Source organism: Xiphophorus hellerii, chromosome 4, assembly GCF_003331165.1.
Source record: "Xiphophorus hellerii strain 12219 chromosome 4, Xiphophorus_hellerii-4.1, whole genome shotgun sequence".
Taxonomy (NCBI): domain Eukaryota; kingdom Metazoa; phylum Chordata; class Actinopteri; order Cyprinodontiformes; family Poeciliidae; genus Xiphophorus; species Xiphophorus hellerii.
Window position 1 is genome coordinate 31150543 of NC_045675.1, and position 12025 is coordinate 31162567.

Here is a 12025-nt window from a genome sequence, read left to right on the forward strand (position 1 = left end):
ACAGATCTTTAGTCTGGACTGTCAAGTAGTACAGATGAAAGCCGTTACCTGTGTGTATGTATGCCTGCCATATATTTGATACATTGCAGGGACCATTTTCCCAACACATATTACATTGAAGGGTATGGCTATGTAATGGTAATGGTTAGGTTTAAGGTAAAAGTAAGAGTTAGGCTGTAGAAATGAGTGGATGTCAATGGAAAGTTCCTGCAAAGACAGAGAAACAGAAGCATATGTGTGTATTTGTAGGGGTGTGTAGGTGTGTGTGTGTGTGTGCCAAATGTGTGCACATATCCATGCTGACAGCTACCTGGCTGAAAGTTCTTTCAGGTGTTCATAAAAGGAAAGCTTTTTAGTGACAAAAGGGGCTTCAGCAACAACTTTCTGGTACAACTGCAAGTCAGATTTTTCCTGTCAGCTGTGTGACAGGATGAATTATTTCCTCATCTGTTTGGCAACCTAATCGGCTTCGGAGCAGTGAAAGTGGATGAGATTAACTGCTTCATAATCAAACGGGACCGTCTGAGTGCGTGTGCGTACAAACCTGGGGTTGGTGCAGGATCGCTCCCTGAACATGACGCCTCCTCCGCAGGTTCTGGAGCAGTCCGACCACTGGGACCAGGCTGACCACTGGCCGTGGACGGCCCTGGGGCCATGCTCGCCGTATTTCACACACTGACCCCTCCGACACCACTGGAAGAAAAAGACCGGAGGAACAGAATGGAGAAGAGGTCAGAAATAGCTCAAACTTATCGGCGCTCGGGTGTCTCGTCTGGGTTTCGGGAGTTGGACAAACGCCCGGCACTACACCTGGACGCCCAGACCCCTCTTTTTTCCTTTTTTTTTTTTGCAGCAACAGCCAAAACATGCACAACACACATCCATTGTGCATGACTCCCCAGCTGATCGAAGCCAAGAGCCGCTCTCACACATCACCACCTTTCTACCTGTCAAAATATCGACTTTCTACACTTGAAATAAGGTCCGGCTTAGTGTTTACAATACCCTGAACGCTTTTACATGTGCTTTTTCACATGTTGTCACGTTATAACCGCAGTCTTCAGCGTACGGTCTGGTGCTCGAGCGGCGCATGCTTGTAAAGTAGATGGGAAGTGATACGGTAAGGTAGGGATGCAGCGAGGATATAAAATGGCAGCGCAAGTGCAAACTCTGACGGACATGAAGAGGGTTTGCCTGGAAGAGCCTCAGAACACCAAAATTAAAAAGCAATCAGCTCAAAAACACAACAGAACTGTTGGGGAAGATGTGGAAAGTGATATTTTGAGTAATGTTTTGAAGTTCCAGTAAGACCAGAAGTATTTCCGGAGGGAATTATTCAAGATAGTGATGAACACTTAGTAAAAACATTGCTGATGGCAGCAAAGAAAGTAATACTGAAGATCTGAAGGAAAGTGGAAACCCCAACGAGGAGCGTATGGACTACAAGAGTGGTCGAAATATCTAGGATGGAGAAACTGACAGACGGGTTGAAACTTTGAGAATCAACAATGGACAGAAAATGGGCAAAATAGGACATTTAAATAGAAAAATAGTTCATGTAAATGTTGTTACCAAGCAAGTTGTTGAATGTGTTGTTTATCTTCTGTATTAAAATTAAGTCAAATCAAGAAAGAATTAAAAAAAACGAAAGTTACAGAAAAAGAAGTAACAATGCACCGATCCACTTTTTTCACTTCCGATACTGATATCTGAGGTTTAGTATCGGCCGATACCGATCTGATACAGAAGAACAGAGCTGAATTGACTCAAGATGTTTCTTTCATTAGAGTGTGAACATCTGACAAAAAAATAAAACATTCTTTTCTTTTTAAGGTTATGGTCTTAAGTTTGATGAACAGGCCGAGTTTAGGTGCCATTTTTAACAACTTGTTTGTTCTCTTTTTGCCCTACTTGCAACTGGTAATGATCTAACAGGTTAGATGTCACTTACTTGCAACCTGTCAGAATTTCTAAAGTTCTGACAAAAATGTTAGAAGCTTCTTGTCAGAAATGTCTAAAAGTGACCCTTCACAAGTGGATGTTTTTGCTCACCATGTCCGGACCACAGGTGGTTCCCTCTGCAGCCGGCATGAACTTGGTCTCACACCGATGTCCCACTCTGTGACACCAAAGAGACTTGCAGATGTCCTGTTGAACAAAAACAATTAGACATTTATCCCAAAATAAGACTTGTAGCTGGCTGCAGTTTTTAATCTTAGATCTGATATTAATATCTGTATCGGTCCCAATATTGGAAAAAAAGTTCTAAATTGGGTCTTGGTGACAGTCTGCCCAGACCATAAGAATGAATCTATTCAGTCTAATTGGGGCCTGCCATGCAAAGCAATGGCAGGAACCTATTACTATTGTCGGAGAGAAGCGTCTCTTTAATCTTTATTTTTCTTCCGTAACCGTTAATGCGGCTCGTACCGCTGGGTGCACACCTACAAATGAGGTATCAAAACGTGCAGAAAATTCACGCCATTGGAGCTATTACTTCTGGTGGGATTTGGGCTTAACGTGGCGACATAATTCGCAAAAAACTACGAAAAAAACCCCATTATAACTCAATGGGAAAAATCCTAGAAATACCCTATTTTTGAGGATTTGCTGTGTCGTCACAAATTCACCTAGAAATGCCATTCAAATTTCATTTTGTAGATACGTCTGTGATCTCTTCGAAAGTGAAGACGGCTCGTCGATACCAGTTACGGTTTGTCCACAATTTGCCTCTAAGCGACCCAAACTTTCTCATTTTTGCTCAAATTACAGTGACAGCCGATCTCGGTTCAGATCTGGGCACAACATTTCTTTCTCTCATCGCTGTAAATGTTCTGAGTGAGGTACAGATATGAATCTCGGGACTATCGCAGAAGACACATTGACCTGTCATACGCTTAAAACGCTTTTCCAATATGTATTACGGTTCCCGAACAAGAAGGATTTGTTTCCAATGCTTTTTTTCAGTAAAGTGTGTTTGCTCAAACACACTTGTGTGTTTGAGAGCTCAGAGCTCACAGCTCACACCTGCTGAGACCATTATTTACCATAGCAACGGAACTCAAGAGGCTATTGGCTGCTGGTTAGGACTACGAATACGCATCACTGTAGTTCTATCTACCCTCAGTTGAAACAGATCAGGACTGAGAACTGGCCTTTAGAACTACCTGCTGCTATGGGCTGTATATAACTGATTTAACTCAGTAACTGTTACACATGGGATTAGTTTTAAACTTTAAAATGAAGCATACTGAAAATTTCAAAATAAAAGCCTTGAATATTTTACATGACGTAATTGCTCTTTTTGGCCGTATATGACTTTTTCATCCAAAGCAATGTTACACATGGGATTAGTTCGGAACTTTAAAATGGAGCATAATAATAATTTCAAAATAAAAGCCTTGAATATTTTTACATCAGGTAATTGCTGTTTTTGGCCGTATATGACTTTTTCATCCAAAGCACTGTTACACATGGGATTAGTTTGGAACTTTAAAATGGAGCATAATAATAATTTCAAAATAAAAGCCCTGAATATTTTTACATCATGTAATTGCTCTTTTTGGCTTTATCTGACTTTTCCATCCAAAGCACTGTTACACATGGGATTAGTTTGGAACTTTAAAATTAAGCATACTGAAAATTTCAAAATAAAAGCCTTGAATATTTTACATGACGTAATTGCTCTTTTTGGCCGTATATGACTTTTTCATCCAAAGCACTGTTACACGTGGTATTAGTTTGGCCCTCTGAAATGAAGCATACTGAAAATTTCAAAATAAAAGCCTTGAATATTTTTACATCATGTAATTGCTTTTTTTGGCCGTATATGACTTTTTCATCCAAAGCACTGTTACACATGGGATTAGTTTGGAACTTTAAAATGGAGCATAATAATAATTTCAAAATAAAAGCCTTGAATATTTTTACATCAGGTAATTGCGCTTTTTGGCTTTATGTGACTTTTTTATCCAAAGCACTGTTACACAATGGAATAGTTTGGCCCTCTGAAGTGAATCATACTGAAAATTTCAAAATAAAAGCCTTGAATATTTTTACATCATGTAATTGCTCTTTTTGGCCGTATATGACTTTTTCATCCAAAGCACTGTTACACATGGGATTAGGTCGGAACTTTAAAATGGAGCATAATAATAATTTCAAAATAAAAGCCTTGAATATTTTTACATCATGTAATTGCTCTTTTTGGCCGTATATGACTTTTTCATCCAAAGCACTGTTACACATGGTATTAGTTTGGCCCTTTGAAATGAAGCATACTGAAAATTTCAAAATAAAAGCCTTGAATATTTTTACATGACGTAATTGCTCTTTTTGGCTTTATTTGACTTTTTCATCCAAAGCACTGTTACACGTGGTATTAGTTCAGAACTTTAAAATGAAGCATACTGAAAATTTCAAAATAAAAGCCTTGAATATTTTTACATCATGTAATTGCTCTTTTTGGCTTTATTTGACTTTTTCATCCAAAGCACTGTTACACATGGTATTAGTTTGGCCCTCTGAAATGAAGCATACTGAAAATTTCAAAATAAAAGCCTTGAATATTTTTACATCATGTAATTGCTTTTTTTGGCCGTATATGACTTTTTCATCCAAAGCACTGTTACACATGGGATTAGTTTGGAACTTTAAAATGGAGCATAATAATAATTTCAAAATAAAAGCCTTGAATATTTTTACATCAGGTAATTGCGCTTTTTGGCTTTATGTGACTTTTTTATCCAAAGCACTGTTACACAATGGAATAGTTTGGCCCTCTGAAGTGAATCATACTGAAAATTTCAAAATAAAAGCCTTGAATATTTTTACATCATGTAATTGCTCTTTTTGGCCGTATATGACTTTTTCATCCAAAGCACTGTTACACATGGGATTAGGTCGGAACTTTAAAATGGAGCATAATAATAATTTCAAAATAAAAGCCTTGAATATTTTTACATCATGTAATTGCTCTTTTTGGCCGTATATGACTTTTTCATCCAAAGCACTGTTACACATGGTATTAGTTTGGCCCTTTGAAATGAAGCATACTGAAAATTTCAAAATAAAAGCCTTGAATATTTTTACATGACGTAATTGCTCTTTTTGGCTTTATTTGACTTTTTCATCCAAAGCACTGTTACACGTGGTATTAGTTCAGAACTTTAAAATGAAGCATACTGAAAATTTCAAAATAAAAGCCTTGAATATTTTTACATCATGTAATTGCTCTTTTTGGCTTTATTTGACTTTTTCATCCAAAGCACTGTTACACATGGTATTAGTTTGGCCCTTTGAAATGAAGCTTAACAAAAGTTTCAAAATAAAAGCCTTGAATATTTTTACATCATGTAATTGCTCTTTTTGGCTTTATTTGACTTTTTCATCCAAAGCACTCTTACACGTGGTATTAGTTCAGAACTTTAAAATGAAGCATACTGAAAATTTCAAAATAAAAGCCCTGAATATTTTTACATGACGTAATTGCTGTTTTTGGCTTTATGTGACTTTTTCATCCAAAGCACTGTTACACGTGGTATTAGTTTGGCCCTCTGAAATGAAGCATACTGAAAATTTCAAAATAAAAGCCTTGAATATTTTTACATCATGTAATTGCTTTTTTTGGCCGTATATGACTTTTTCATCCAAAGCACTGTTACACATGGGATTAGGTCGGAACTTTAAAATGGAGCATAATAATAATTTCAAAATAAAAGCCTTGAATATTTTTACATCATGTAATTGCTCTTTTTGGCCGTATATGACTTTTTCATCCAAAGCACTGTTACACATGGTATTAGTTTGGCCCTTTGAAATGAAGCATACTGAAAATTTCAAAATAAAAGCCTCGAATATTTTTACATGACGTAATTGCTCTTTTTGGCTTTATTTGACTTTTTCATCCAAAGCACTGTTACACGTGGTATTAGTTCAGAACTTTAAAATGAAGCATACTGAAAATTTCAAAATAAAAGCCTTGAATATTTTTACATCATGTAATTGCTCTTTTTGGCTTTATTTGACTTTTTCATCCAAAGCACTGTTACACATGGTATTAGTTTGGCCCTTTGAAATGAAGCTTAACAAAAGTTTCAAAATAAAAGCCTTGAATATTTTTACATGACGTAATTGCTCTTTTTGGCTTTATTTGACTTTTTCATCCAAAGCACTCTTACACGTGGTATTAGTTCAGAACTTTAAAATGAAGCATACTGAAAATTTCAAAATAAAAGCCTTGAATATTTTTACATCAGCTACTTGTGTTTTGAGCATTATATAACTATTTTAACCCAAGGACTATTACGCTTGGGATTAGTTTGGCCCTTTGAAATGAAGTTTAACAAAACTTCCAAAATAAAAGCCTTGACAACATTTTAAATCGTACCGAATGGTGCACGTCCGCCTCGCTTAACGTTCTTGCGGTTCTCCGCGTGCCACTGATTACGTCGCGGCGTTCTTTAGCGTCGACGCCGATTTGTAGCGTGACGACGCCGGGCCCATGCCCGACGGGCGCGCCTTGGCAGGCCCCGGCTAAATTTCTTCCGAAATTTTCTAGTTTTATTCTTTGTGCTCTGAGTGATGTCAGGCTTTATTAATTATTCAATATTATATCTAGACTTCCTTTGCACTTTCTGAACCATTTGAAAGAAAGTTTGTTGCAGTCTATTTTTTACAACCTATTGATTTTGTAAGTTTTAGTTGCTTTATTATTTATTTTTACAGTGACTGTTCTGCCGCCTTAACTGTCTTTACATGTTTGACCAAGCTTCATAAGCTATTGGTGTAATTAATAGTGCTGTACTGGTGCATAATTATCAGATACATTTGTAAGTCAGGACATTTACGTCTCTGTTTAAAAAAATTAACTCAGTGCAGTTTTTCTGTATTGGATCAGAATCAGCCGATATTAAACCTCAGATATAGACACTGGTATCGGAAGTGAAAAACGTGGATCGGTGCTTCCCTGTTTAATGTCACCTACTTTTATTGTTCCCCAACCAGGCCACAAGCACATCAAACCCAGTCAACGGGCCCCCACCACCTACACATGGCATCTCCACAAAGACTCGGTGTCAAACCAAATCAATGTACGTTTTTAATGAAGAGCGACTATAATTGCATGTGTCATCTGACCCGACAAAACAAAGGCAGGCTGAGCGCAGGGGAAGATCCGGGGTTGAAAGACAGGCGATAGTCGCTGGCGGCTCGCCAGGCTGCAACAGAGGAACAATCAAGGAAGGAGCGACGAGACCAAAATAGTCCTGCTTGTTTGATTCTTTGTCCTCACGCAGTTCGGCTCGGCTGACATCGAGCAGCTGGGTGACGGCAAAGCCAACATGGGACAGGAGAAGGGGCCGCCCCAAATCCAGCGTTAATAAGGTTCTGCCACCCACCGTCTCGTACGCGTCCAGGAAAGGCCGACGGCGGGGGACGCGGCGAAGATCGGGGGGACGACATGAACGTGCGCTAATCTCCCGATGGACAGTTTAGTGGAGTCAACTTCCCAGCAACGCAGCAAGAGGAATGCTTGTTTTCCAATTTGCATGTGAATGAACGATGTTCAATGCACTTTGATTGTAAAGGCTTATGTCAAAGCGACGATCGTGGGCGAAGGGGCGAAGGGGCGGGGGTTGCATGAGTGGGCAATGTCTGTAACATGGGCTCAAAGGTGGGAGGTTTCCAGATCATGATAAATAATAGGGTTCCAGTTTGGAGCTGCAGAGCAGACAGTTTAAGCTCCTGTATGATCACAGGTTGCTGTTTCTCATTACAGCAGGGTCTAGTGGACCTCGGAGTCAGACAAAGAGACACATGAATAGGAAATCAGAATGAAAACAGCACTAATCCGCCTCTATAGGTTATTTTCCCTACAGCTCACAGAGGGCCCACTTTAATTAGCCATGGTTTAAAGCTCAGAGTTGACATCAGGGCTTCCAAAGACTTAAGGCTGTAAACATGACGGATGAAACGTCAGGAGGCCTTGAATTATTATATGGATCACAGATCTGGATATTATTGCAAAAGTTTAGAGTTAAGGTCCCTAGTAAAAGTGCTCATACTTTTCCAGGATTTTTGCAAATGTTTTTGTTGCAATAAAATTCAGTGATTTTGTGCAGCAACTTTAGAAATATTTGCATAAAATTTTGCGAATTTAGCTAATTTTGTCATTTTTCCTGTAATGTACGACAGTAAACGTGACTTTTGGTTACTTGCCAAATCAATCACGGACTATAGCTTGACATCAAGTAAACCTGATGCAGTAGATGGAAGAAATACCGCCACCTGCAGGTGGGAGTTAGCAGTCACTTAAACCAAATATATTTGACCATTTTTGCTGAAAATTCACAATGTACTCTTAATTATGCATTAGTGCAAAAAAACAGCTGGGATCTGTTGATTTTCCAGGAATCTCCATGATTGAGGAATTGCGAAAAACTGGAGAGATTGACGGACTTATTTTATTAGCTAGTTTTGTGACAGACCTATAGAAGGTAGTGCATATTCATAAAGTGGAAAGTAAATTCCATTTATAATTAAATATACAGAGCAAGTCTCCAAACCTATGAGTACATAAACCATCTGGGGCAAAGCCTCACCAGCTCCTGCATGAAAACAACTATTCAATCAGAAGGGCTGAATACAAATTCAAGCCACACTTTTCAGTAGGGATGTACGACATATTGACATTAACATACTTATTGACATACACATCATAATTTTTTAACATGTTGGTCTGCTAAATAAAACTGGGCCGATATTAACAACCGATGTTTACTTCCATCTTGATGCTGTTTGAGGGAAAAGGGTGTGTGTTGGTAATGCGGTTTTTGTTCAATCATGTGACAGTGATTTAACTGCAGAAAAGAAGTAATGTCATTACCTACCAGTTTGACACAAACCTACCAGTTTGTGTCAAACTTGTGGGTAAAAATATATATACAATATTGGTAAATATCAGTTATTGACCATAACGGTAATGTTAGCATCGCATATTAGTATCGGCAACAATTGTTCATATCGGTGCATCCCTATTTTTCAGATTTTTAGTCAAACATGTTGGAAACTTCATGTCACTTTCCTTCAGCTTTACAATTTTTGCAGATCTATCACATTAAATCCTAATGATATTTGTTAAATTTGTGGTTGCAGAACGACAACCACACCTTAGCTTTGCTTTCACAAAAAAGTGTGCAAGCAGTGAAAATGACTGTAACTAATTACCTTTTCCCTCCCTGGTGTTAAAAAAAAGAAGAAAGAATAAAGCACTGAGACACTACCTTGACAAAATCGAGGCCGCATAGCTTGGCCTGGGATCCGAACTGCCACTTGCACTGTGTGTCTGCGTCATACAGCTGGCCGGGAAGCTGCTCGGGATACTTGTACTGACCGATCTGCTTGGGTTCGTCTCCGAGGCAAGATGCCTGGGCTGTTCTGGTGAGCAGACGGCACACGAGCAACGTCAAAAATATGAAGAAAGCAACAGCGGCGAGGTTAAACTGAAGTCGTAGAGCACAGGTGTCAAACTCCAGTCCTGGAGGGCCACTGCCCTGCAACTTTTAGATGTGCCTCTGCTGCACCACCTGAATAGAATTATTAGGGCATTAGCAAGACTATTATTTAAGGAGGAGGTAATTAAGCCATTTCATTCCAGTGTTTTGTAACTGTGGCACATCTAAAAACTGCAGAAAAGCGGCCCTTGAGGACTGAACTTTGACACTCCTGTCGTAGAGCCTACCCAAGGAAGCGGCTCAGGTACTGCCGACTGCAGGTGGACCAGGAGAAGACCCCGTTATTCCCAGCCAAAGTGGGAGACATGATGTTGCCCTCTGTCTTACGACAAGGGTTCCCTTCCCCGTCATGGATCATCCCAAAACTACAAACAGAAAAAAATTAAGTTGAGCTCTGACTAGGAGAATACAGTTAAATACATAAACGTTCTGACATTTTATTTTCTCCACACAGTAAAATTAAATATCTGTTCCCAAGTACTGTTATGCCTTTAGAGGACATTTGCTTCTGCAAATATGGCCATTTAATACTGATTCTCTCAATTCATTACCAGCACAAGTCCAGTTTTGTCTCTCTTAAAGGAGCAGTGTTACGTGTTTTCCAGCGACATAGTGCCATTTTACAGCACAATCAAGTAACCATGTTACCTTTAGTTGTTATAAAAATGCTGAATATATCAAATATGACTTAAAATATATTTCACTTTGTAATTTAACAACTTGAAATTGGGCCTCTGTCTCTTTAAGAAACTCCCACTCTTTCTGAAACTCCGCCTTCAGGAAGTCATCACAACCCGGCTCCTCTATTAACCCTTAAGTAAAGTTTTTGCCAGTGTTGGACTGAGAAGCAGCTCGTATAATGAGCTCAGCAGATGTGCAGTACGACCAGCTGTTTGCTAATTCCTGCTGGCTAGTCTGAAGGAGCTGAGTGGGTGGGATCACGGGGCTGAAAGCTTAGAAATTGCAGCTCTGAGGAGGAGCTCCGACCTTGAAGGAGGAGCTAGGTCCATTCAGGCGCTTTGGTAAATGGTTGCCATGGGAATGAAAGGATTTCTCAAACATGCATCAAACAATCAAGGCAACACTCCAGGTATGATTTTGATGACTAACATGATGTAAAGCTCAAAATAGTTGATTTTACATAATACTGCCCCTTTAAAATGTATTTTTAACAGCCTCACAAATGCAGAATGACTTGCATCTAAAACAAAACCGTTAATTAAATTCATTGTGACATTTTTTTAAAAACATACTTGTGTCCAGACTCGTGAGCGATAGTGAAAGCCAGGCCCAGCCCTGTATCCTCGTTGATGGTGCAGCTCCTGTACTTACTGCACATGCCGCTGATAGGGGCGAAACCTTCCAAGACGAAGAGGGAAAAAAAATTATCAAAGGTCAACTGTTGGTATCATCAGGTGATTGAAAACCAAATATTTCACTAAATCAAGTCTCCATTGTGAAACATGAGAATTTCTCAACTTTCTCTGCATTGTTTTTTTCGGCACGTTCTGTTGGGACAGGTTTGGCAGGCAGAAACCGTTTGTCAAATATGTACGGCGCTGCCTATAGGAAGGGGAATTTTAACACAAGCGTCCAGGTGCAGCCTCACAAGTCAGAACCAATTTATTTAGCGTTGTTCTTTAGACGGCGATCGTCGATCAGTAAAGAACAACGGTTGCTTTTTGGATCCGACATCAGCCCATCCGTTTTCTGAATCTCGCTGTATCCTGTTCCACGATGAGAACAATCTGAGCAGAAGTAGGACTGACAGCTTTAGGGGAAAAAAAATCCTAGTTGTGGGTTTAACTTTCAACAGGCCAGCCCAGATACTTGGTATTGGTCCCTTTTGTTTTCATCTATTACTTTTTCTAGGAACAGTTTCTTCCAAAGATCCAAAATATTAAACAACATGTAGAGCATTAAACCCAACTTGATGGTTGTGGATCGTCCTGTGGAATCCAAAGTAAGGGTGTCCAGATGAGGGCATCATTACAATAAATTGTTTCCTGACTAAAGTCAACTCCGATTATCTGTTGGTCTATTCAGGGTTTTTGCAGGTTTCACCAACCCAAATTTAAGGCATTTTAAGACCTTTTAGATACCATTATGAAAAAAAAAATAAGTCCTGTGATTAAGGTATTTAAGGCCAACTTACATTTGTTTTTCAATTAAATCAAAACTGTTGAGGCCTTAGTTTTACAGAAATGAATTTAAGCCTTTTTAAGACATTTTAAGACCCTAAATGGGAAAAATTGTAAAACCTTCATCACGACAGAGGTGTACAAATAATGCAGGGGGACGAAAACTGAGAAGTTTCTGGGATCTTTTATGGCTCTTGGCAGCAGCTTTGTGCTTCTCCCATGGAATATGGCTCTCTAGCTAGCTAGGTAGTTAGTAAGTGTTAGCAGCTTGTTACAGGTAGCCTTAACAGCCTTGAGTCACAGAGGACAGTGAGTGAAGATATCTGGAGCAATTCAAACTTTTGCCTGATAGAAAAGAAAAAAGCTACAACA

The 12025-nt window shown here is 39.1% G+C and overlaps 1 protein-coding gene across 2 annotated transcripts in view; it reads right to left on the minus strand.

Annotated features, from left to right (window-relative positions):
* adamts18 (ADAM metallopeptidase with thrombospondin type 1 motif, 18) overlaps nucleotides 1-12025 on the minus strand; it is a 75020-nt gene that overhangs the window by 38590 nt on the left and 24405 nt on the right. For both annotated transcript variants that reach the window (XM_032561434.1, XM_032561435.1), the window contains 5 exons: nucleotides 10766-10871; nucleotides 9740-9877; nucleotides 9282-9435; nucleotides 2053-2148; nucleotides 545-693 (listed from right to left, as the gene is read on the minus strand). In XM_032561434.1, coding sequence (XP_032417325.1) covers nucleotides 545-693; nucleotides 2053-2148; nucleotides 9282-9435; nucleotides 9740-9877; nucleotides 10766-10871 — 643 coding nt within the window. The remainder of the gene's footprint in view (nucleotides 1-544; nucleotides 694-2052; nucleotides 2149-9281; nucleotides 9436-9739; nucleotides 9878-10765; nucleotides 10872-12025) is intronic.